General features: G+C 34.7%; 1 protein-coding gene across 1 annotated transcript in view; it reads left to right on the top strand.

The window, feature by feature from the left end:
- The first annotated feature begins 153 nt into the window (after positions 1-153).
- The window catches only part of LOC139691766 (ribosome biogenesis protein BMS1 homolog), a 28330-nt gene continuing 585 nt past the window's right edge, over positions 154-27898 (top strand). The window contains exons 1-21 of the mRNA XM_071589622.1: positions 154-385; positions 456-576; positions 712-902; positions 973-1121; positions 3737-3847; positions 5515-5659; positions 9340-9468; positions 11650-11840; positions 12420-12571; positions 14885-15221; positions 16159-16861; positions 19194-19384; positions 20969-21137; positions 21790-21965; positions 22160-22348; positions 22432-22562; positions 24283-24391; positions 25075-25221; positions 25308-25431; positions 26738-26913; positions 27740-27895. Of these exons, the coding sequence (XP_071445723.1) occupies positions 325-385; positions 456-576; positions 712-902; positions 973-1121; positions 3737-3847; positions 5515-5659; positions 9340-9468; positions 11650-11840; positions 12420-12571; positions 14885-15221; positions 16159-16861; positions 19194-19384; positions 20969-21137; positions 21790-21965; positions 22160-22348; positions 22432-22562; positions 24283-24391; positions 25075-25221; positions 25308-25431; positions 26738-26913; positions 27740-27895 (3858 nt within the window). The 5' untranslated portion in view covers positions 154-324. The remainder of the gene's footprint in view (positions 386-455; positions 577-711; positions 903-972; positions 1122-3736; positions 3848-5514; positions 5660-9339; positions 9469-11649; positions 11841-12419; positions 12572-14884; positions 15222-16158; positions 16862-19193; positions 19385-20968; positions 21138-21789; positions 21966-22159; positions 22349-22431; positions 22563-24282; positions 24392-25074; positions 25222-25307; positions 25432-26737; positions 26914-27739; positions 27896-27898) is intronic.

The following is a 27898-nucleotide window of genomic DNA, read 5'->3' on the forward strand; positions in this document are numbered from 1 at the left end:
TATCCTGATTCTGGTTATACTATCATTCCTTTGTCCATAGTCCAATGTTGACATTCCCTTCGTCAAAGGTATTTGGGAGCATGTGTCGCATGTGGCCAAACAGTGAAAGATAGTGTGCGGTGTGCTCGTCTGTTTCGCTTTGGAAAAAGTTATGTGACTCTGCAAGTGCTATCGGTTTTCTGACGGTTAAAAATCAAATTAATAATATTAATCAAAAATCAAAGTAATATATTTGTCAACATATGCAAATTGTAGGATTATCGTTAATTACTTTGAAAGTATAAAACGTTTTTATTGAGGTGTTGAAAAAGGAGACAGTACACCATGGCTGGCAATGAAGTATCAGATTTGGATAAGAGGAAAACTCATCGCGAAAGGCGTGCAGGTAATTACCCAAAGTTGGATACTGGTGTTGACTGCATTATGTTGTGCTAATATATTCCCTTGAAATGTAGGTAGGAAGTCGGAGAAGAAGAAAATGAAAACTCCCCATGAGCAAGAATTAAGTGCCAAACAGAGGAATCCGAAAGCCTTCACTTTTAATTCGGTTGTTAAAGCAGAAAGGCAGTTTCGAAGGTATGTTTCCGTATTCGAAGAAGAGTCTTTGAATTCTGCCAGACTTGACCTAGGGAAATTAATTGTAACAGATGTATACCTTTAACCGGTACTTATGAATTTTGACGCCCGAACCTAATCCGGTTAAATTTCCAGAACCCAGGACATTGAAACTAGGAAACAGCATATACCATTGATTGATCGATCGCCTGTCGAACCGCCACCAGTAGTCATAGCTGTGGTTGGCCCTCCTAAGGTGGGGAAAAGTACTCTGATTCAGTGCTTAGTTAAAAATTTTGCCAAACAGCCACTCACAAGTATTAAGGGCCCCGTTACCATCGTTTCAGGTAATTTTATTTCAGGCTTATTCATAAATTTGATATTAAGAAACGTGTCTATAATTCCTATTCATTGTAGGTAAGAAGAGGAGGCTGACCATAATTGAGTGCAACAATGACATAAACTGCATGATTGATATAGCCAAGGTTGCCGATTTAGTGCTTCTGTTAGTGGATGCGTCTTTTGGATTTGAAATGGAAATATTTGAATTCTTAAACATATGCCAGGTATGTGGTAGAATTGACCTCATCTGTTCAATTGGTCTGGTTTGGTCCACTTTTAAGCCATAGGCAAAGTAAGCGTTCAATGTAAACTCGACCCCTTCAAGCATTTAGGAGTGGCCTTATAAATACTTGTTTATCACATCGACTTAAACTTAAAAAGTTAGCATAAAGCCGATGTCTAAATTGTAACTATGAAACTTGGTTTTGTGTGTCGCCAGGATGTATGCTAAATCAATGGTAAAGCCATGAGATTGCATGTAAACGGAATAGATTAAAGCAGTGACTTCAATTCAATCAACTGAGTACTTTACTCTGTATGTTAATTTCTTCCTATGTTGTGCCCTCTTCAGCTGGCCCAAGGGAGGGATGTAAAATTTTTTGACTTGGGGGGTCTGAGTATCAGGTACAAGGGAGAAAGTATGAGACACTGTCTCAGGCATAAGTTGGTGGAAGTCTTTCATGCCTGATGCGACATCATACCTGTTGGTGTTGCCTTGTGACGAAACCATTGTTGTGAAATTTAAAAATCATAATGGAATCTGCCAAGTGAGTCTTCACTAATCTACAGTGAGAAAGAGCTCACTTAAATGTACGAATAAAGTATTTTTTGCTTGGTGGGCCACTTCTATACAATACATGAGCTGACGTGATGTTCTGATATACCCAATGCAACTGATAATGCATAATTTTTTTATCATTCTTCAATCTTAAAAATTAGATTATTTCACTCAAAAAGCTATAAATAAATATGGCTTATTCCAAAGAAACTGCGGGAGATGCCGCAACAGTAACTTTTAACGGAGTCATCCGCTAATGTGCATTTCAATGCAACAATTTCAGAGTGTAAAAATCATTCGCCTTGACTGGGATTCGAACCCAGATCCCTCAATATACGGTCGAGTGCTTTAGCCACTTAAGCTATCGAGGCTCGTGCCTCGATAGCTTAAGTGGCTAAAGCACTCGACCGTATATTGAGGGATCTGGGTTCGAATCCCAGTCAAGGCGAATGATTTTTACACTCTGAAATTGTTGCATTGAAATATGGCTTAGTACTCTTCAAAGGCTGAATGAGCCATGTTTAACTGGCAGTGAGTATTCATTAATCAGAAATCCATAACCACCATCCTATATTTATAATATGTAATGCAATTCTGTGAGCACCCTCTTCAGACTTTTTTGTCCACTTATCTACATTGAAGTTCTCTGTGGTATTAATTATTACTTTTACTTCACATTCATTATTGTGTTCTGGTTTGCTTTGCACGTGCTCAGAGATAACTGAAGGTACTGCCTGTGAAATTGTCATTTGAAAAAGTGAAAAAGTAAATGCATGCAGTGAGAGCCCAAAAGAAATATAGAGCTCAATAAACCAATTCCATGAAAGTCATCAAACTAATATGTTCTTAAGAGGGGCAAATCCACTGGCAGATTGGAAAATAAGAGCAGCTGCAGGACAAGGAGAGGAGAATGGTCTTCCTTAGCCAACTGCCTATGCTGCATAAACATGAATACATTTTGTATTGAAGTAAAACACCAGCTGAATACTAAAGCAGCCAAATGAATTCACCAGCATCATTGATGGCTTACTTGGAGAATGGGTATAGGTCCACTATATGCTCTCATGTTCACTTAATGTCAGTCTCCCTACGTGTGTTGGAACAACTACAATTTTAATCTGCAGTTGAGCAAGGTATTGAGAGCTGCAAATTGGGAAACAGCAAAGATGATATGGCAAGACTACTCCTGCACAGCTTCAACAGCAGTCCAGTGTCACATATCTAGGAGTTTGGGAAGGGAAGTGGGAGACATCAAACAAATGGTCATGAAAAGAATCATTTTGTCAGCAAATTGACAGATATACTACTAGACACTGCTGGAACTTCTGTATTATTCAAGTGTCTTTTTATCATCCTAGAATTGATCAAGTGTGTGATAGCTTTTACATTCATTTTGAATGAACATTAGTGTGGAGTCCACTAGCTACCAAAGGAACTTGCTGAAAAGATCAGGGAAGATGGTGCTCATTCGTTGCTACACCAGGCCACCCAGGTATGATATCTGAGGTGCAGAAAGATAGACTCCAAAGAAACTTCAGAACCAAAGGAATGTCACCATATTGCTGATGGACAAAGACAGCTCCACTTTAATTATCATCAGAGAAACTTTATTTCCACTCCATCAATTTCACTACTTTTCCAAGATCCAATGACAGAATGCTTAAGACTGGCCCAATTGAGCAAACAGAAGGGAATAATAGAAGCATCATAGAGAAGTCATTGATTCCTTGATAAGAACAAAGAAAGTGAGGTGAAAGTAATGCTAAGAATTAGAGGAAAGAAACTCTTGGAAAAAAACTCAGAAAAAATCAAAATATCTAGAGCACTCAATGAAGTTGTAACTTGGTGAGGTAGAAAAGGATTAATATATTTTTTTAAATTATTAATGGCCATTTCTCACAAATCCAAGTGCCTAAAATAGCCAAACGCATGACATTTAACATGATTATTAATGATTTCTTATAAATGTGGTAATTATTATTACTATCATTTATGATGTTATGTAACCCTAAAACCTCAACTAATTACAGTACTTTTTTGTACAAAATTCTCTCCCTTTAGGTTCATGGTATGCCCAAAATAATGGGTGTACTTACACATCTTGATGCCTTGCGTGACAACAAAGCTCTTCGTAAAAAGAAAAGACAGTTGAAGCACCGCTTTTGGACTGAGGTAATTTTCCAACCATTATTCGAATGTCATAAATAAACAGTGATTCTAACAAACTTCATATTTAAAGGATTGTAAATGGGAAGGCGTTGTTTTATGGTGAATTTATATATAAGCACACTATATTTGGCTATCGGTTAATGCTTAAGTAAACTTAAGGACTTATACATATAAATAGTATTACATCTTTATTTCTTCTAATGTATTAATATTATTTCATAGTATCATGATAGGTCCTTAAATTTGGCTGGCTGTTTTCTCCAATGGCTTCTATTCCTAGCCCATACCCTCAGGATACTGATTTTTTTGCCCATGTGCTAGATAGTCAATTCCTGAAATATTTTCCTCTGCCTAAGTAGCTTTGTATGAAATCTAATTTAATTTAAATCTTTCAATTTATAATTCCTTCATATAATGTGGCCTTAGCTGTTAATTTTTCTTCCTCTCACATACTCGAGGATTCATATTATATTTAATGATATTGTACACATCCTTATTTCTAGTCCCATCTCCCTCCTAACTATATCTTTAATCTGTTCTAATATTTAGTCTTGCCTCTTCATTGTCATAATTTTAGTTCCATGAAAAACTCTATTCCCATGCTTACAATAGCATATCATAATATTTTTTAATGTTTACTTTGTTGACATTATACTTCTAAAAAGCCATATGATATGGCCAAAAAGCTTAGCCAAAACTTGTATTGAATGAATTTACTAGATGCAATTACTTCTACATAATAATGTGGGGTTTGAATTTATTGTCTATGGCAGAGGCCTTTAAAACAAATCAAAATGATTTGATTATAAATGTTAAAGATTATTGGTAGTTTTAAAAATGTGGAAAAATGGATTCCTTATGTTAATTATTCTTTTACAGGTAATTTTCTTCTGTAGGTCACTATGAGGTTATATGGCAGGTGGTGTTAGGTCACCAGTTATTAGAGGAATAATTGTGTGTGAATTCATCTCTAAATGTCTCCATTTGCATGTGCCATTGTGTGAATTCATGGAGCATTAATGCGCTTAGCGTAAAGTTGATGATTTGACAGGGGTGTTTCATTATATCCCAGCAAAACCTATTATGTTTTTGGTTTTACAATGGCAGCATTTTTTCGAAATCATTTAATGGAACTTGACACAGCTGTTGACTGATCTTAGCTGCATGTTTTTTCATTTTAATATTGATTTATATTACTTTAAACAGTGAAAAGAAAAAAAGCAGTCAAAATTGGTTAAAGATTAAGTCATACTTAAAATAGGGAACCTTCCATAATGAAAATGTATGCATGAATTTTAAGCCTTGTAGGCTTTTTTATTATTTACAGTTAGTGCTTCTCATTTGTAAGCCAACTTTCCATGATTTATTTTATGATCCTATCGAGCATTTCATTTGTAAAATAATAAAATAGGCCTTAAAAATATTTTTACACCCCTGCTTTGAATCATTAGTTCCATAAAAAATGTGAGCAAAATTCAGGTTCATGGCCATGTTTGGCTCCCTGGTCCATTGTCCTCTTCTTGTTGGGGATGAATTTGTCATGTTTTGATGATTTATTTCCCACTTTTTCAGCCCCTAGCTTTTTGGCATTTAATGAAACGCGCAATTCATAATTTTTTTTCATTTGAGTTAAATATTCTAAGTAAATTTATCAATTATTTCTTCTTTAGGTTTATCCAGGAGCTAAGCTGTTTTATTTGTCTGGGCAGTTACATGGAGAGTACATGAAAAATGAAGTGAAAAACCTTGGGAGGTTCATTTCTGTAATGAAATTCAGGCCACTGACATGGAGAACCACTCATCCTTATATATTAGGTAAGGTTTATGCTATATTTCTGTGTAAATTTTGTTTGAATTATCTTATTTTCTCTATGACATCCATATGCTGATTTTACAAAGCAGTGAAACAGATAATATGAAATCAATATATACAGATAATATCATCTGAAACTTCTTCTGAAGCGATCATCTCCCAACCGAGTGTAACTATTTCACCTAATCCTTCTTCCAATTCTCCTAACGACGGCTTCATTGAAGTGAAAAAGCGGCGACGCCGACCACCTATTATGGGCTCCTCCAATAACAAGAGCTCTATCTCCGGCATCTCGCGGCGTTCTCATGTTCATGTCTGGAATTTTCTTCCTGACACGACGAAAGACGAAATCATGTCCTATCTGAAGGTTAATTTGCCGGATCTTCTTGATTCTGCTGTAGACATTGAGCAACTTAAGGTAACCAGAGGCAATTACGCCTCCTTTCATTTGTCGGTGAATCAAGATTTACGTGAAAAGCTCCTTACCCCAGAGTTCTGGCCAAAAAATATCTGTATCGGAAATTATTCTTTTCGGAGACTCCGCCCGGAAATTGCGGCAGGATAACTACGCAATTAAAGATTCTCCATATTAACATTCAGTGTTTGCGCAATAAACTGATTGACCTTGAAGTATTTACGAGTGAACATAACCCTGATGTGATTTGTGTAAATGAGCACTGGCTTCAGAAGGGGGAACTGCTTTTGTTCCGACTTACTGGTTACGTTCTCGCCGATGCTTTTTGCCGAGCAACAAGTAAAAATGGTGGTGTATTAATCCTAGTGTCTGTGAGACTGACATATTCCTCAGTGCCACTTATCCAGTTCTCCAATCCCCTTAATGAAGATCACCTGTTCGAGTCCAGTCTGTCTCGTATCAAAGGAAACAACCGTGATTATATAATTGTTACGATTTATCGTTCTCCAGCCAGTGATTTTGACGTGTTCCTTTCTAAATTTTATACATTGTTGGAATTAATCCATAAGTCTATTCCTAACCCGTTGCTGATTATAACCGGCGACTTCAACTGCAACCTACTAGAAAGCTCTAAAGCTAAATATGATCTGTTTGACATTCTGTCTTCCTTTGGCCTTTCTGTTACTAATATGGTAGCCACTAGAGTTTGCAGAACTACTTCTACTCTTCTAGATGTAGTTCTTACAAATTCCAGTGCAGAGTTATCTGAAACCGTAACAATCGAGTCTCATATTTCTGACCATTTTCCTCTTCTAGCCACTTTCACCTTCAGTGATAATAGTAACAGCAAGACCATTTTCAGAAGAAAATTTTCCGATGAGAATATTTCTAACTTCTTTGAGCGGCTAGGCTCCCATGACTGGTCGAATGTTTACAGCGATTACTGTTTTGACGACAACTTTCTTTACTTCTATTCTACTTACCTTGAATACTTCAATTTTTGTTTTCCCATTGGGCCAATTAGGTTCAAAACCTCAGTTTTATATCATAATAAGAAACCCTGGGTTACCGATGAAATTCGTAATCTTGCAAGGTACATGAAAGATTTAGCAGCATATTTTAGAAATAAAACTGACTCCTCCAGTCAACACGAATACTCCACTTTGAAAAAGGAATACAGGACTATTCTTTACAATGCCAAACGATCATATAACAATTCTCGAATTACTAATGCCTCTAACAAATCTAGGGAAGCCTGGAAAATAATTAATGAATCCAAATCTATCTCAAATGTCAACTCTGACATTGTACTTCGTAATACTTCTGGAAAGCTCAATCAAAATACTATACAGATGGCATCCTCCCTCAATGAACATTACCTATCTCAGATAACTCCTACAAATCAGTGTAACAGTGGCAAATATCCCCTTATTTCCAACTCTTGTAACTCGCTATTCTTATATCCCTGTTCGGAACATGAATTAACTAAGGCAATGTCCAAAATTAGTAATAAATACTCTGCAGGTCTTGATGGAATACCAGCCACTATTTTTAAGAAATCTTACGAGGCAATTAAGCATCCATTATTATTTTTAATTAACAAATCTCTAAAGGTAGGGAAATTCCCTGCCACCTTGAAAGTAGCGAAAGTCTTGCCCCTCTACAAGGGCAAAGGACCTAAAGACGATATGAATTCTTATCGGCCCATTTCATTGCTCAACCAATTCGGTAAAATATTTGAATTAATTTTTTACAATCGCTTAATATTATTTCTGGAATCCCATAACTTACTTTCTCCCAACCAACATGGCTTCAGGAAACTCAGGTCTACATCCACAGCTATATATCAAGCAGTTAACAAAATAACTTCTGATCTTGACAATAGATCTGAATCTCTTGCCTTATTTTTCGATTTTTCAAAGGCGTTTGATGCTGTCAATCACAACCTCTTACTTCGAAAAATTGAATGCCTGGGAATAAGAGGGACTTCCCTAGACTGGGTTAGATCCTATCTCCTGGACAGAAAACAATGTGTAGCCTTAAGTAAACAAGGAAGAGAGTTCCTTTCTCCAGTAAAAAGTGTTCTATGTGGTGTACCCCAGGGATCTGTCCTGGGCCCAATCTTGTTCCTTATGTACGTAAATGATCTACCAACATTACTGAACTCTGTACCAGGCGTGCTGCCTGTCGTCTATGCTGATGACACAAATGTCCTCGTGTCTGCCTCCTCTGTAGACACACTAATATTAACCTCTGTTTCCGTTACCCAGCTGTTACATGAGTGGTGTCTCCTCAATTCCCTCCTCCTCAATGTTAGTAAATCTTCTTTAATTTACTTTGCTAATAAGAATAAATCAGCTGCTTGCATAACTGTAAATATTGATAACGAACTTATTGTACAAAAAAGTAAATCATGTTTTCTAGGCATCTCTATTGACAGTCGTCTGTCTTGGGATGACCATATTCTCAAACTTCGTAATAAGTTGAGTTCACTCTGTCATCTTATCAGATTCATTAGGCATACCGTCAATACTGAGGTCTTATTGTCTCTTTATTATAGTGAATTTTACTCTCATGTTGTTTATAGTATTCTTTTATGGGGCCCTACACCTAATGCAAATATTATATTTAAAATTCAAAAACGGATCATCCGACTTATTTGCCTTGCTACTCATGCAGCATCCTGTCGTCCCCTCTTTAAAAAATTGAAAATTTTACCCATTCCCTGCGTGTATATGTATTGCGCATCTTTGTATGTCAAAAGCAACTTCTCTAGTTATCTTTCCAATGCCAACGTTCACAATTATAACACAAGGCATTCTGCTGACCTCCACCAAAACTTTGTCAGAACCTGTACCACCGCCCATGGACCTAAACATATGGGCCTCAGGATTTTTAATAAACTTCCTAAAGAACTGAAAGCACAACATAAGCTGCCTATATTTAAGCTCAACCTTCAGAAATATTTACTCTGTAAAATGTTTTATTCTATTAATGAACTTCTTGTCCCATGAGTTTCTTTGTATTTAAACATGTACTTAGTATTTATCATTTCTTTATATAACATTGACGTGTCCTATATCTGTGCTTGTTTTTTACAATTGTACAAATCTGCTGGGCAAATAAAATTACTTACTTACTTACTTACTTACTTAATACACGTAAGAAGTGAGATGTTAAACCTCAATCGTGAATACCTGAAGTTAAGGTTTTTATTATATTTGTTTTTAAAACATGCATGCATATAATGTCATATTTTTCTTTTAGCTGACAGGCTGGAAGATTTAACTCCGCCAGATCTAATCCGTCAAAACCCCAAGGCTAACCGGAAAGTCTCCCTGTATGGATATGTGCGAGGAGTACCTCTTAATCAAATCAATAATGTTCACATTCCAGGTTGGTTAAATATTAAAATTGCTCTGTATGCACTCTGCATATTTGCTTGAACTTTCTCTGTATGTTTATCAAATAGTTTTATATTTATTAAAGGAACTAATCTGTATTCTCTATGTTAGTCCATGATTCTCCAAATGACAGTTTCATCTGGCTGCCCTAATGCTATGTCATCTGACAAGCTTTATAAATATTTTGAAACTTATAGTATTCAGTATCTTTTTTGTGAATATCTTGCCTTAGTTAAAGCTGAAGAAACATTTTCACCAACTTTTAAATTAGAATGGTATTTTTATTTTGAATCAACTTAAAAAGATTCAACATGACTTCCCACAAGTTAAGTTTTTAAATTTGTTTCCACTTAGATATGCATAGTTTTTATTTGTCATTATAATAAAGTTATTGTAGGAGCATCTTATATGATAGAATATTGTCATAATGAAATAAAATATACCAAGGAAAATAACTTGGTATAAGGCAGATAATGATATTTTTGAATAATTATAAAAATAGTCATCTCTTCAATTAGCTCGTAACTATAATTCATTAGTTTACACAAATAGGAACATATATTTTTGTAACAGCCCCAGTCCAGAAATATTTTTGTCCTAAGGATGCATGATGGATAATGGCTTATTAATATTTTTAAACAAGTGTGCTTGAAATCTTCTTGGGTTTTCGACCAGGTCAGGTATTTTGCTGCTGACTTTATGAAGGCTAACTCTGCCATTGTCCTCAAGAGCAGTCTTGGATACAATGCCCTGAAGATGATGGGAGAATTGTGACTTTTCAATTATGGAAAACCTTAAAAGACTTCATAAGCAATGCGAATAGAATGCATGATTATTAATAAATGCTATAATTGAAATCACTTGTATAATTAAGGAATAATTAATGTTTATTCAAGAGTTCAATAATGGTTGAGGAATTTAGTAGCCATTTGCTTTAATCTGGGAATTGGCAGGTGTGGTGGCTAAAATACTGGCTTACTACCAATAGGGCCTGGGTTCGAATTCTGGAGACATTTTTCATTGGAATCCTGATCCCTACTTGAAGTGCTTTGTGGAGAGCACTTTGAGTGAGTACCCCATCCGTCAGATAGGGCATGAAACTCCTGGGTGCCTTTTGTTAAGAGTAGGCCAATGCCATGTTTCTCTCCACCATTCCTCCTTTACTGTACATCCCTAATGGTGCAAATAACCTTAGCTGTTTCAGTCAGTCCTCCCCTAAAAACTTCTAGTACTACTGCTTCCTCTGATCTGTCATTTTCCCCTAAGAAAATGTGACCTGATTTATTTTTATCTCATGGATGTGCATATTATTCACATCTTTCCTAGTAGCTTTGCAATTGAGTATTTCATATTTTCTGAGTGGATTTAAACATTTATGATGGCGAAGTGTTAAGCACTTAGTTTAAACTTAGGAAACTTATTAGCATTATTCTGTAGGCCTCAACCAAATACTGACTGATGGTGAAGTTAACATTCTGTTTCTGTTGCGTAGACAATTATTACATCATTTGGAAATTGATTATGATATAGTGGATTTTACTTGTATAGTCATCATAATTGTTTAGCTGTTTTCTTCCCCAAAAATATTGTTTACAATGGAACCCAGCTTATACGTGCAAGGGATGGAACAGTTTAGATTTTCTTAATATGCTGCTGTTTGATTGTGTTCTTTTTAGTGATCTCATTAAGAATGTTGTGGCATTTTTCCAATCTCTCTCTCTCTCTCATCTCCTTTTCAAGTTTTACTTATAGAAATACAGTATCTTCCTTTTCATATTTGGCAATATGTACTTGATATTTAACCTATATCCAACAATTGAATGCAATGGTATACCAAATTTATTAATTTGCAATAAATTTTACTTAGGTGAGTGAACAGTCCAGCAAGGACCCACACAGGCATGGGTTTAAAATCATAAACATACAACTACATGAAATACCATTCATCCAGCCATTTTGATATGCATATATCTTCTCCTGGTTTTATATAATTTACCAATCTTTCACTTTTGCTGGCATTTAGGGAGATTCTGAAATTTGAAATAGATGAGAAATATCTTATTTATATTTTCAAATACACGTTTTTATTTTGACTTTTTTTAACAATAAGAAATTATTATTTTGGCCATCATGACTAATAATTTTTCATGTTTTACTTTTTTGTTTGGTATAGGATGTGGAGATTTTTTTATTAGTGATGTTAGTCTGTTGCCAGATCCATGCCCTTTACCTGACAAGGTTGGAAAGAGAAGAAGTTTGATTGAAAAAGACCAGTATGTTTATGCACCTTTCTCGGGTGTTGGTGGTATTGTCTATGACAAAGATGCTGTATATGTAGAACTTGGAGGTAGTCATTCACACAAGGTATGACATTACTTCATTTATATACTTCCTCTCTTGGTGTAATAATACATGGTATACATCAGTGGCCATAACGTTCCTCATATTTCATTCATCCTACCATTAAGACAAGGGAGAATTTCTTCTTGAAATATTTTGACAAAAACGTTTGCTGGTGTTCAGGTGACTGCAGTTGAGAGATAACAAATTTAATGCATTCATTCTGTTGCACAAAATGTCAGTTAGAGTGAAGTAATATGGATCATATTTGTCAATTAAAGGCCAATTAAAATAAATGTCAAAAGGACTGGATGTGTTAATCCATAGTGCAATATTCAATGCTGGCAGGAAATATCATAACTGTGTTATATATATCTTGCCTATGTCTGGACTGATTTAGTCACCCGTCAAGTTTGAGATTGAGTCAATTAGAAATGTATGTGATTTGTTAAAATTAAAGAAATTGTTTCATACTGAAATTCTCTTTTGCTGTATTTTGGAATTCCTAATTTGGACATTATTTGATAATGTCCATATTATTTTCTAATGATGTTTTCCTGTTAATAATTAATGTTTTTTTCCATTTGCATCTGATCTCCTTAGGGAGAAGAAGGTGGTCAAAAGAAAGAGGAAAATTCTTTGGTTTCATCCTTGCTTGACACTAAGGAAACACTAGATATTCAGATGGCTCAAAGTCAAATGAAAATGTTTAGCAATACTGAACCAATGACTGCTGAAGATTTCAACAGAAAAAGGTGACAATAGCTTAGATTTTACCATTATCATAAGTTTTGTGAGAATTTGCCAACCCTTTTTGGGGGTTGAGTTGTGACCATTGCTCATTTATTGTTAGTAGTAATAATCCTGATAGAGCAAGAGAGGCTGCCGACTAAATAGGCAATTAATAAAATTTAGGCATGCAATAATGAAAAATCAAAAACCTCAGTTTTTCTACCTAAAAAGTTATACCACAGCTAATATAATTAGTATAGAGCTATCTATTACATTTATCCAATCTATTTAATGAATATTCACAGTTTAAGATTGATGTGGTGAAAAGAATTCCTAATTAAGGAGTAGAAACTTTTCCATGAAATAAATTGGATAGTAAAGTGCTGAAATTCTTTTTTAGTGAGGGATTTTTTATATCCACTCTTGTGCATTGCATTTTTACATATATTAAGCAAACCAAAAATTTTTGACATGTATGGGTGGTTCTTTTCAAAAGGTTTCAAATAATCAATTTTTTCTTCTTATTATGAGTAACAATAATTTCTCTGAGTTAATTTGGAGTTAGTGTCATGTTAAGGTATTTTTCTTGATGCTCAAGAGAAAATGAACTTGTATAATGATAAATTCATAGTTTTAAAAGTACTTAAATGTACATTCCTGTATTGTAACTCAAAGACAAATCTTTGCTTGTTAAATGGGTTGACTCTAAAATGTAATCTCAATTAAAATATTGATATTATGTTATTTTCATAAAGCATAATAAAAAGTCCAAGTCTGATTTATTCGTAAATAAGATGCATTCGAGATTAATTGAAAATCAAAATAAAATCAATTAAGTTTTATTTTGTTTGTGTCAGAGTTAGAACTTTTGAAACAAGATTTTTTTCTTGTTCATAGTAATATATTTATATCTTTCACGTATCTTTCTAATCTTTATATCTCTCAAGAGCAGTAGCATAACAATTTTCTTCCTTTATTTATTAACATATAAAAACAATTAGCAACTATTTTATTGATTGAGTTACAGTGTGTTTTCCTGGATTGGAAATCTAAATAAAATGCTTGATTGTGCCTGAAAACATTGGATATAGCAAGTTTTATTAATATCTTAGGCCTATTTTCAAGATAAAATTTAAAATTCACACTCACCATTGAGGATAAGATTACCTTTTGAAAATAGCTTGTCTTTTAATTTTGTTTCTATTTCACTTAAAAAATGTTGCTACATATGTGTGTCAAACCTAACCAAATCTGAAATTTTAACTCAAATTCTTAAGAACACAACTTTTTTCTCATTTTCATTTATAACTATGAGCTACTATGCATTTTAAAAATAATCAGATAATAACTGTAAAAGATAAATTCTTGATAGGTAAATGTATAACACAGGAGACAGAATGTTTTTAATATCCATTGGATTAACATTCTGATTTTGTGCATTAAAAGTGTTTTATATGAATTTTGAGACAGTTTTGGCCTCCTGATAAATTGCACCAAAATTGTGACCTAGCTCAATGAATTTCTCACACAAAAAAACCTAAAATTACAAAGTTAATGAGAATACTGTTAGCCAATTTCATGCAAATATTTTCTTTCTTGTAGTTATTACTCTTTTACGTTTGGTTTTCAAATATTATATCTGATTGACAATTGACTGAAATGCATTATGTGTACACTAACAGCCTCTGCCTTTGTATTCTTTGATTTTTTCTTTTCTTTTGAAGTTTATCATTAAAGAAAGTAATATCATTTTTCCTGTGAAATATTTTGGTATGCAATTGGAAGAGCTAATACAATGCCACTCATATTTTCCAATCTAGTGAATTATATTATGTAAAGAATTTTTTGTTCTTACATAATAAATAAATGAGTTTTTAATAAATACTAATCAGAATGGAGATGGAATTGAGGCCTTACCTCAGCCATGAATCTATTTAAGCCATGAATCACTGTAGTTAAAGGTCAACTTCAAGTATGTGACTCTGATGCTATCACATGTGGAGTACTTTGGTTCTAACTTGCATCTGTTGAAGACTGATTCATCAGGTATCCTTTTCCTATTCTTGCAGCTGGCAAGGAATGTGAAAACATGAGCCACAATTTTCCATGTTAAGCAGCATCCAAAAGTGCAATTGTTCAATTTTAGTGCTAAAACTGAAAATGGCCATCATAAACGCTATTGAAACTGTTGATACTAAATTCCACCATGTTGTCTCCATGCTTTGTGCTAACTGCATGGATTCCATATTACTTGGGTGTCTTTGAAATATGTCATTTCCTTGTATTTGTATATTTGGGACAGTACCAAATAGTACACTTCTATGTTTCCTTACTAGGGCAAGTTTATACCAGGAGGAAGCTGTTAAGGATGACACTGGGAGGACACGAAGAAAAGTTATCTTCCCTGATGCTGACAATGGTGACTCAGGTGGTGAAAGTGGTGCTGAGGATAATGATGAAGAGGAGGCTGACTCAGGTGGTGAAAGTGGTGCTGAGGATAATGATGAAGAAGAGGAAAATGAAGCAGAAAGCATGTGCAGCTCAAGTGAAGATGATGAAGGGGCAAAAACAAAGAAAAAGAAGGTGATGCGGAAGATGCAGAAGACTTCACTTCAGAGAAAAGTCAGCAGAATTGCAAAGCCTCCTTGGGAGAAAGGAAATACAGATGACGAGGTGCATACATGCTTTGCAATTGTCTTAAGTCTGGCCTGGTTTGTACGGGATTACTTTTTATAGCTTGCTTCCGATGAAGAATGAATCACATGCCCATCCTTTTTTCTCTTACCAAACCAATTTTCCTGAAATTAATCAGAAAGTAATTGTAGACTGAAAATGTATTGATCCCATAAAGCTTCTAGGTGGGTGCATTTATAAAATGATGAGTATTAAACATGAGCTTACGAAGAGTACACTAAATGCCAATTACCCACATATATGCATTTATGTAGAATAGACCAAAGGCTTGTTAAAATAGATGTATAATCCTTATTCATTTATTTTTCAGTTTACTCGTGATGGCCTTGTTATCATTAGCATATTATAGTGAACGGACCAACTCCTTATGTCTGGACCTGTAATCATGCTTTATTTAAAATCCCCTTCAGTTTGGTCCATAAATTTTTACATCCAGAAAAATGTTTTTAATTACGTTGTGATTCCTTCAAATAAGTTAAATAAACCCCAGTCCTATAAATGAAAATTGTGTAAGTTCAAACCATTTTTTAAAAACCAATCACATTAGGATCAATTAAGGAACCTAACCTGCCAGTTATATATTTTTATTGATGTAAAATATATGCTGAACTAAAATATTTTATTTCAAATGATCCAGCAGTGCTGGCCTTTAAAAAGACTGAATTAGCCATGAATTTGAAATCATTGATTGAGTCAGCACACACTAAATATGATCATTTTCCTGCAAATTTATTTATGTGATTCAGTTAAAGGGAAGGGCTCTTTTTTTACGAATTCAGGCCAACTATGTTAGCATAACATTTTTCTTATCCTTTAAATTCTGTTATTCAATTGGTAACGTAACTCGAAAAAAATAAATGCATAATCCATTTATTTGGATGCAAATCTCTTTTACTCTCTTATTGATTTTTTACAGAATGAAGAGGCTATGCAACATACAGATGAGGAATCAGAACAGTTAGTACTCAAGAACTTGAAACCTTTCAAGAAAACAATTGGTGTGAAAGATGTAGAAATGAAACTTTTGAAGGAAATAGGATTGAATGAAGAAGAGAGAATGGACATCAATGATTTTGATGAGAGTGAACATGTGGATGCCGAGGGCAAGCCAGTAACAAGCACTGATGACTTTTCTAGTGAAAGTGGAGATGAAGCAAGTGATAAAGAAGAAAGTGATGAAAGTATGGACGATTACAAGGATGGGGCTCAAGGTGATGTGCTTGGTCCTAATAGGACAGGGTCCAAAAAGAAAAGTAAATGTGTGGCAAAAGTTCAAGAATATAGAACTGTAGGGAACAAGCAAGATAAGGATGTGCATGACAGGGTCCGTGAGACTTTGGCCTTGCTGGAAAGGAAGACCGAGTCTGCAAGTGAGTGTGAGGAGGAAAGTGAGGAGGGTTCTAGTGAGGATGGCACTAGTGAAAGTGAAGATGATGCCAGTGAAGGCAGCGAATTGGATGGAAGTGATGGAGGAGGTGAAGACAATTCTGGAGATGAGATTGGTAGAGAGATGATGGAGGAATCAGCTGCTCGTTGGAAGAAAGATCTTGCCAAAAGAGCATCTAATGCTTTTTATGACCACCAGAATAGCAGTTCCAAGTTGATGGCATTAGTTTATGGTAATGAACATTTTTATGTAAAATTATTATTAATAATTAGTTTAGTAGAGCTGTAAGGCTCCATGCCATCAGTTACCTGTGGTTTTCAACATCTCTAAAGTTCATTCCTGGGTTATTCCAAGTACCAATCAGTTGAAAAGGGGGTTTCTTTACTCTTTTATCCTTTCTCATGCTTTCCTTTAGACAGGATAATTTTTAGTTTTTTTATGAATGCATTTTATTATATGGACATCACTAGGCATCCATCAGATTTCATCTTAAAACCTTTGCAGTGCTATGGCAGAGAAGTTGCTTATCAATTTCATCAATATGCTAGAGAAAATAGGTTAAGGGTTAATTGGGAGTTATCCTTCTAACTGTAGTAATCTAGGATTTATTACCAATACCAGCATAATAATTTGTGTGAAGGGATTGCAAATATGTCGAAAGTAGGTAATATTGCATCAATTCTCCGGCCATCTGGGTTTTCCTAAGTGCCACCATAAATTCTCTCTAAGCCATGATTTTGAGTAGATCACAAAAACTTAATGAGGTGGAAAATGCAGGTAGTAGAGATAGGTTTTGGCATTAGCTTCTCCAATGACTTAAGGCAATGTGTAAACATTTCACTGAATAATTGGTATTAGTATGAAATTTATATTTTGTCTATGGAAGAACTCAAACCTGCACCCTATACATTGTCAAAAATATGTACATGCTACAGCCAAATGATCCTGGCTCTTCAATACACAGAAAGGAAGCAAGCAAATGAAGAGGAAAATGTCATAGGGGGAGGAATCTTGAATGGGAAAGCAAGGAGGAGCTAAAGACTAGGGTCATAAGGATGGTCAACAATCACTTTCATCCCCACAGCCTCATTGCTGTAATTCTTCAAAATAGACTCAATCTAGTTGGAAATAGGTGTCTGCACTAATGCCAGGAACTTTCAACCAAGCTATACCATTTACCATTGGCTGAAGATTCCAGTAAGGTCATATCATGGGAGAATTTATCTCTGCTTACCTAGTTTTCTTGCTTACATAGCAGAGGAAAACTGCTAATCATTAAAATTACCCTTTTTTTTAAGAGCTTAAAATTAGTGGTCATCATTTTTATATGTGGAGTACAAGCGTGTCATGTAAACATGTAACACTTCTCAGAAAATATCAACTAGGTTTGCATAAGGTGCATCTTGCACAGGAAAGGAAAAAGGAATCTTGCCTTAAGAAATATGTACTCCTAATGTAAATAAAGATATTAATATTGATATTCTACCAGTTAAGGTAGTTTTTGAAGGACACAGAAAATACAATGGTACAACATCAGAGTTTGAAATCAGAGTATGTCTAGAAAAATATGCCAAAATTGCAAGTATTATTTAAGGACAATAGAGCAAGAATTTCCTAAAACATCTCTGCTGAAGAGAAAATTGACAAATGCTAGGATCAGATGCACACCTAATTCCTGGTAGTCTTACATGCAAATATCAGGTTGCTGCTTTGTCTTAACAGAATACTGCTTCAAATTTCAAGAAATTGCAGGAGATGCTGCAACAGAAACTTTTAGCGAATTCATCCTTTAAATGTGCATTACAATGCAACAATTTTGAAATGTAAAAATCATTCGCTTCGACTAATATTTGCACCTGGATTTCAATGTCTGGCGGAGTGCTTTTGCCAGTCAAGCTGAGATTGATTAATATGGAGGTGTCCAAGATTTTGGAGGCTTTAAAGGAGCAAGATGCTTTGACAAAATACCATACATACAATGTCACTGGCATTTGGAGTCATGCATGATGCACCACAGTCCAAGAGGTTGTAGCCCACTTTAAACGCTAGGGGTGTTTTATCTTTGACAAATGCCAAGAAACTGTGGAAGATGTTGTGACGGTAACTTTTAATGGAGTCATCTGCTTAGTGTGCATTACAATGCCACAATTTCTTCGCAACATCTTGTTCCTTTATAGACCCGAAAATCTCAGAGTGTAAGAGGATGTCTTGATAGCTTAACTGGCACTCGGTCGGGCGTCTAGGGATACGGGTTCAAATCCCGGACAAGGTGAATGATTTTTACCCTGAAATTATTGCAAAATACTGCTTATGAAAAATTAAAATGTTGACAGCTCTCTCTTGATACATGCACTGCATTATAGTATTGATGAGTAATTTTTATTTTTTTTAATCCCATAAATGTTCATCATGATCTTCCTATTGCAGCTGGGACCTATCCATACTTGTAATTTAGATTGAGAGTTAATTATGTTGCTACAATTGCTTAGTCTACGGAATGTTTTAATAGTGTTTTAATATATTTCTGCGTATAAAAAGTCACCTTTCATTTTTACCTTTCTTAGGTAACAAGGGTCTAAATAAATTGAAGGAAGAAAATAATGATCCTGAAGATGATGAGGAGGAAAAGGTGGGAGGACTCTTTCGAGTTGTTCGTGACAAACAGCATCAAAAGGCCGAAGACAAGTTTGCATTGGATGGCATTGACACTGTTTTGGATTTGAATCACACTCCAAGGGATTGGCTTGAGGGAAATGTAAGTCAACAATTTGCTCTGAAGACTTTTTTTTCCTAGATAATGCCAACCTAATTGTTTTGCACCCTAAAATGGTCCTTCAGTTTTGAATTTCGGACAGTAAAATTTTGTAGAGGTGGTATGCCATTTGCATCACTCTTTCTTGCACATTCATCTGTAATTTCTACCTTGTAATGTATATTTTATTGTATCACCTATTGACACATCAATTTGGTCCCAAATCAATACAGTAATACAGGGGGATCGAGATGGTGCGGGGGCTAGCGTACTGGCTTCCCACCCAGAGGGCCCGGGTTCAAATCCCGGCGGTGTTGAATATTTTTCAGAGGTATCTCGATCCCTGCTTGAGGTGCTTTGTGGAGGGCACTTTGAGTGAGTACGCCGTCCGTCGGATGGGACGTTAAGCCGCGGACCCCTTGGCGCCTTTCGTAAAGAGTAGGCTAATGCCGACGCCGGGTTTCTCTCCACCCTTCATCCTTTCCTATCCATCCCCTATGGCGCAAATGACCTCAGCTGTCGGTCGCCTCCCCTCAAAACTACTACTACTAGTAATACAGTGGCAAGTGGAATTATTTTTTTAGTGTTTTAAATAACCTGTTATATTTTATATTAATTTGTGACAATGTTACCTTTACTGCTTTATGCTTAGCTGCTGTAAATATTTGGGGAAAGTACAATTTAATACTACTTACTACTTTTCTTGCCAACTGGCCTTAATGTTGACTTGAAGTCATCTGCCCAAACCTCTTCCTCAAGTGTGTTACAACTAAGTCCATAAAAATTCTTTCATTTTTTCCTAGTCCTGAAAAAAAGTCTGTGGGGCTATCATCCATTATGACTGCCTTCTTGCACCAGAGCTATCTAACTTCCATTCTCATTCTATATTTGAGTGCACCAGCAGATTATCCCTACTGTAAAGTTCTTATAGTAATTTCTCCATGTAGCCTTAATCTCATATGGTTAAATAAATGTGAATATGAGCACTACCTTTCTCAAATCTGATTGGAAGTTAATTTCTCTCCATCAATGTAATTCCTTCATATCCTTGCACTGTTTTACCATGTCAGATTCTTGTCTTAGTTTATTATATAATTCTCTATCCCTTCTCCCTAACTCAATATTCACCTTTTTATTGCCAAATCAATGACATGTTTTAATCCTAGCATGGTTCCTTATAACCTATAAAACTGACAAACTGAAGCTCAGTCCAGCTAGCATTTCTTCTATCCTAAAACTTACTTTCTTTTTCGGGTGCTCAATTGATCTTGTTGACCCTCTCTCAGGTCAATGCCTTCATGTCTTGTGTATTTAGAGCACAAAGAAACCTAGGTTTTATTTAACAATACTCTAACATATATATAAACATCAACAAATGAGATACTTTCATGTCCTTTAGGCAAATGATTAATGTGAACTGCCCCAAATACATCTTAAAAAGATAATGAAATACATACACACATCTTTCACAATGACATTTAGGAATCTTACCAATGTACAAATTATGTATAATTTAACATTTGTGTATTAAATCTTAATTTTTATCATCATGGTTTTCTATTAATGAAGTCTTTTTTGTTTTTATAGGCATTAGATTGCATAAGGGATTGCTTTGTGACAGGAAAATGGGGAGAGTCTGAAAATGCTGAGGATCTGTTGAAAGCTGACGATTTTCAAAGTGATGACGAAAGTGTGTATGGTGACTTTGAAGATTTGGAAACAGGAGAAAAACATACTGCTAAGCCTTCAAAAAGTGGTAATTCTTACTAGCCTTCTGATTTAAAAAAAAAAGGTTTACCTTAAGATAAGCAACTATGGTTAACTAAAAATGCACACATTTAAGATGAATACCTTCTGGTTAGGAGAAATTTGACCTTTGTGACATAACTTGGATCTGTGAAATGATAAAATCCATTTGACAATCTATCCCTAGCTAATTCTTTTAATGTTTAACTTAAATGTTGCTTCCTCTACATCCTCATCAGTCTGCATCCATTTCCAGAAAGTTGTATACATTGATTGCTCTTTGTTAGTGAAAATTTCAAGTCTTTTAAATGGTCATAATTCATGTGTTATTTCATGCCAGTTTTTGGAAAAGTCCATGAAATGAGGCTTCTCTGCTGTTGGCCATGTGGCGTGTGATTTTCTTTCAAATCTTGTATTTCAATTTGCTTATGAGAACTTTCTCAGAGAATTCCTATGATTTGAGCTAATTAAATAATTTTTAAATTAAAAACCAAAAATGTATTCAAATAATTGAATACTTTAATGAATACAGTGAAATTTTATTGTAAAAACTCTTATGCTCCTGGATATCTTCACTATAGGATATGCCTGTATATACGAGAGAAGAATATTGTCTGTTTTAATACTAATTTGCATATTTTTCATATCGATAAAAAATGAAGGTGATGGAAATTCTGCTGTTAGTGGAAAAGATGACAAGAATGAAAGAGAACAATTAGCAGAAAAGAAACGCAAGCTAAAAGAGAAGTTTAATGCCGAGTATGATGAATTTGGTAGAGGAGGAGGAGACAAATCATTTTATGAAGAGCTGAAACAAGAAGCTGACATGCAGTCGAAGGTAATTTTTAACAAAGTGGTATTTTTTAGTGAATCATGTGACAGTAGCAAAGTTACTGTGGCAGTAGCAAAAATAAAAGCATGGCTGTGTTTATGAAAGTCGTTTTTGGAAAAAGTTTTAGTTGGAATTCATTATGCCACCAAAGTTACATTACATCGATTGTTTGTAATTTTTCTCTTTATATATTTCTATAGATTAATCGCAGTGCTTTTGAGGACTTAGATGATAGTGAACGTGTGAAGCTTGAAGGCTATCGTCCTGGGATGTATTTACGGGTTGAAATGGACTCTGTTCCATGTGAGCTGATCACAAATTTTGATCCCACATATCCCTTAATCATTGGAGGTCTTCTTCCTGGTGAGGAGAATGTAGGATATGTTCAGGTATGCGGATCATATGTTGAATTTCATTTAATCATTGGGATGAATTGTGTAAAATGGCCTCATATTTTCAATTTCATTTGCAGGTTCGAATCAAGAAGCACCGATGGTATAAGAAAATACTGAAGACACGTGATCCATTGGTGATCTCTCTTGGCTGGCGACGGTTTCAAACCTTACCTTTGTATTCTAAGTTGGAGGATAACTTGCGCAATAGGTGACTTTTAGACACGAAAGATTTGCATTTATATGGGCCCCTACCTTTTGGCCACTGCATGACCCAACCCTGAGTCATTTTAGCATGCATGGAATGATATTGATAAAATGAACATGGAAAACTGTAAGGCATTGGAGTGAAACTTGTATTCACTATTCGGAATATCACCGAGCCATTGTTCCCTAATTGTTTTATGCATGCTAGAATTGCAAAAGTACCTGTTCCCATCGCATTCACTATTACCATCCCAGGGGCAGAAGGGATGAAATAATGGCATTGTTTTATGGCCATGATGGTTTTTATCCTTGAGTTTCCTTTTCAAATTTCACTTTAATCTGGCAAAAGGCACTATCAGAAAAAATATATCAGTATCAATAGATTGGTTTTCACTTAAAAATGGATAATCTGAAAACTTTAAAATTCTAAAAGTAGTACCATTAGTTTATCTTTAAGTGTTAGACACCCCTGGCAATACAATCAGTTGCTTGATTCCAAGGCATTGAGGGCCCCAATATAAGAACAAAGATTTGTTACTTTTCATTTTCACTTTGTTACAAGTGTGTGGGGATCTAAGAGGCTGGCAATGTTTCTTAATTACTAACTAATTTCAAAGTTTGAGAAAATCGCAATGTATTGTGTGAAATGTTTTCTAGTAATTACTTTGAGAGTACTCTTTCGATTTTGCTCAGATATGATAACCGAATAAATTCAAGCTCCTAACAAGTTTCCTTGTGAAAATTGATAATTTAAAAAATTGATTCAATTCCACCTTATCACTCTATTTACGAAACCTAATTTTCAATGAACCAGTGTGCATAATTTAAATGAAAACATAAAATTTCAAATGAAGCCTATGATTAAGTAAAGATGGCAAATCATCTCTTTGAAGTGATGTAATTTTTATAAGTTCTGCTTTTGAAACCTGTTTTGATTCTCATACTGCATTGATTTGTTAGAAGACAACTGTAGACCATAACAAATAATATAGGTTCAGGGCTTCTGTAAATTCAGGATATGTAAATTCCAGGTTCCACCGTAAATATGTATGCACCATATCGGCTTAGTTTTGAAAGACTTTTCATCTTCCTTGGTTCTGACCCCAACTCAGCAAGTATCGAGGACCTTCCTCATCTATGCTTCTCTCTTCGCTGTTAGCTGATTTAATTCTTTCCTTTAATTCAAATTTACTTTTGAAATTATCATCAGTAGCAGCTGTAGACTAGGTGGGGTCTCGGGTTCAATTTAAAATCTACTACAACTAGGCTTTCCTAAGCTGGTCAGGTTGAGTTAGACTCACGAGGCCTGTTGCATTGCTGTGTCACCCATTAGAAAGAAATACCTTACAAGCACATACATATGTACTGGTATTGCTATGCAGTGGAAATAATTGTTTGTCAATTGACAAGCTTGAAAGTTAATTAGGTATATAAAAAATATTCACTCCTCAAAAGTTTGATTTTGTAACTTATAATTAAGGAAAGTTTGTACATGCACGTACATAGCAGATCAACGTCTTCATATTACTTTCAAATGAGAAGGACTTAAACATTTTAAACTTTTATTTACTTGTCCTTCTAAGCTCATAATGATCACACATTTTGCCCTGGTAAATATTTCACCGCTTGAGCCTTATGTCTTATATTTATGTATACCATAATAATTAATGTTAAGGTTTCAGCTTAAATATTTTGTTTGCAAATTTTAATTTTTTGCTTTGCAGGCTTTTAAAATACACTCCAGAACACGTGCACTGCATGGCACATTTTTGGGGACCCATTACTCCTCAAAGTACTGGTTTGCTGGCCATTCAAGATATTGCCACCAAACAGGTATGTAGCAAGATGTTGGATTCAAGTAAATCTGTAATTTTAGTGTACTGTTAGAGTTTTCTGCAAATAAAGTTATTGTGGCTAAAAAGTGATTGTTAAATGTTAGTGCATTTATTTTAAAATTACATTGACATACAATATTTCTATTCAAGTTATATTCTTTACGCATGTTGTTTTTACTCATATATCAATGATTAAAGTACTGAATTTGGGAATTTAGGATGGAAAGTGTTGTCTTCATAATATTCATTCTCTGTGGAACTGTAACAGTTATCCAAGGTTTCATTACTGTGCATACATTGAACTCTTATAATATTTAATCATATGGTAATTTCAATTTCATTTCACTATTTCAAGACTAAACATGGAGTTAGTGGGTAAATACGTACAGTCATCATATTATCCACGTGACAAAATGGTTAGCTCTTGGCACATATGCATTTGTTTGATAAAGAAAGACATTTAATGTCATAATTTCATGTTTTGTTTATTTTTCTTGTATTTCCGTCTTATTCTGTGTGTAGTTTGTTTGTGTATGTTAACTCTAAGTTCACAAAATTTATGGTACTGAGAGCCTTACAATGGTGAATATGGTCTTGATCTCTTTCTGCAAAGCTCTTACCTTGTAATTTTTTCTCTTCAATGCATCTTATAAAATATCTTTTATTTTTATTAATTTATAGCCAGGATTTAGGATTGCAGCTACTGGATCAGTAGTGGAACTAGATAAATCGACATGCATTGTGAAGAAACTGAAATTAGTTGGAACGCCAATGAAGATTTATAAGAAAACAGCATTTATACAGGGCATGTTCAATAGTGCTCTTGAGGTGAGAAGTGATTACTTTTATGATTAATAAAAAATTTCTTTTCCCTGCCATTACATTTCATTTAAAATTTTACTTTGGAAACATAGGTTGCAAGATTTGAAGGTGCCAAAATTAAAACTGTCTCGGGTGTACGTGGCCAAATAAAAAAAGCTGCATCAAAGCCAGAAGGAGTATTTAGGGCAACATTTGAAGACAAAATTGTATTAAGTGGTGAGTCTCTTGTACCTAATTGACTATCCATGTTTTAAATAATAGATTTTCCATATATTTATAAATGAAAGAAGTAATTTAGTAATTCCACACAAACTTTATTAAAACACAACCTAGGTTTCAAAGTTTAATGTCATCACCAGACCTGATTATAAGATCAAATGCTGAAACTTCAGTCATGTTTGAACAAAGCTTGTATGAAATTACAAAGTTACTTCTTTCATTTCAGTATGTTGAGTAAATTCCATATCGTTATGCCTGTGACAACAAATTTAATAGATTTTTATTTGTAACTTTATATACCATGGTAAAATTCAAAAAAGGGAACTATGCTGTTATCTAAATTAAAATGAAAGACAGCCAGAGATAAATATGAGACAGCAATCATGACAGGAAGGGGGAATTGGTGATGGTGCAGTGGCTAACATACTGGCTTCCCACCGAGAGGGTCCAGGTTCAAATCCTGGAGAAGGCTGATGTTTTTCAGTGTTACCCCGATCCCTACTTGAGATGCTTTTTGAAGAGCTCTTCGATTGAGTATGTTGTCCGTTGGATCGTACAGTAAACTCTGGACCCCTTGGCACCTTTCATTAAGAGTAGACTAATGCTGATGCTGGGATTCTCTCCACCTTTTCTCCTTTTCCATCCATCTCTAATGATGCAAATGACCTTAGCTGTCAGTCATCTCCCCTAAAACTACTAACAATATGCAAGGAAGCACACTTGGAGGCCAGTTTTATCTAGTATTGCTTAAACTGTTATCAATTAGCTAGTTCTTAGATTAATTCATTCCCTAGAATATTTATATCATGCTCTAAGCAATTACATGATTTATATATATTGAACTCACTATGTGCATGTCATTAAGTTAAAAATGGCAGCAAGTTAGTAACAATAAGAAGCCAACTGTCATGATTCAGACTGAGCTGAGAATTTGTGCATTAAATGAATGGAATGTTTGGCCTCATGACATGGATTGTAATTTCTGTACAAGATGAAACCAAGAATGATGAAAAAAATATTTCCAATGCCTTCATTAGAAATTCAAAGGCGTTATAAAATTTTATCTTCTTGGTAACTTATTTGAAAAACTGAGAAAAAATTTTAATGTATGACTATAATAATGCTATAGCAATGAATATAATTTCACCAAACTAGCTATAATCATGACAATAGGTCTTGCACCTGATATCTAGACTGAAAGTCTTGAACATATGGCTCTAAAATTAGCTGAACTTTGAAATTAAAAAGTTGGTGATGTACTCTCTCATTATAATCTTTTAATATTAATTTTTACTTCTTACAGATATAGTATTTTGCAGAACCTGGTACAGGGTAGATGTTCCACAGTTTTACAACCCGGTCACGTCCCTGCTGTTGCCTCCTAGCATTAAGAACAGTTGGAAAGGAATGAAGACTGTAGGGCAGATCAAGAGAGAACGAGGGATACAGGCCCAACCAGCTGTTGACAGTTTGTACACAGTGAGTTATCGCACATCCATACCTTTTTGTATTGAAATCCAGTCTTCTATTCTAAATTGATCTTTGCCATCCATGATGAACGTGAGCATTCTCAAGGCATGGGGTATTTTGCTGCCCCACAACTACAAGTTCAGCAGGACTTTCAAATAAGTATTCATTATAAAACATGGATTTTCATATGAAAGCTGCACTTGATCATATTTCTCCCACTGGGAACCATAGAAGAATTTTATAATATTGCAAACGTTGAAACTCTTAATTTCATTTCACACCCCTAATGTTCATTCACTGCGTGATTCAATGTAGCCAAGAGCTAGATGACAAGGCATAATAATTCATTTGCAGCAATCACTGCACCCTATGTTAAAAAAAATATTAAATATGTTTAACTTAGCACGTTGAAAACATGTAAGCATGCAATGACCTCAGTTGTTGATGCACCAAGAAATTAAATAATTAATACTAATATGCACTTCTAATGGGGTATTTTGGAATGGCAAAATTTATAAACATGTTTTAGATAATGTTTTTTAGGTGTGCATTTACCTTAGCTGCATAGGAATTATATAAAATTAGAACTAGTTTTTAATTCAATTTCAAACCAGTTACACAATAAGATATCCTGTAAACTCTTGGCTTCTGTTCTCTTCATATCCTTGATTTAAAATACCAGTTTTGCAGGGGATAATGCATGGTGATTGGATCAGCCATTATTATAGATATATAGATTGACATCAGTCAATAATTAAAAAAAGATAGCGATTATATCATTACTATTATTATACATACCTTCTCAGAATTTTCGTTTCTTATTGATTTTTTACAGTCAATTGTGCGACAGCCTAAGGTATTCCGTCCTCTAATAGTGCCTAAGTCATTGCAAAAGGAGCTGCCATACAAGTATAAACCAAAGGTTCAAAACAAGAAACCTGGTATAGAAAGTAAAAGGATAGCGGTAATACATGATCCTCACGAACAAAAGGTA

The sequence above is a fragment of the Hetaerina americana genome, unplaced genomic scaffold (assembly GCF_022747635.1).
Source record: "Hetaerina americana unplaced genomic scaffold, ioHetAmer1.1.p SCAF_4, whole genome shotgun sequence".
Lineage (NCBI taxonomy): Eukaryota > Metazoa > Arthropoda > Insecta > Odonata > Calopterygidae > Hetaerina > Hetaerina americana.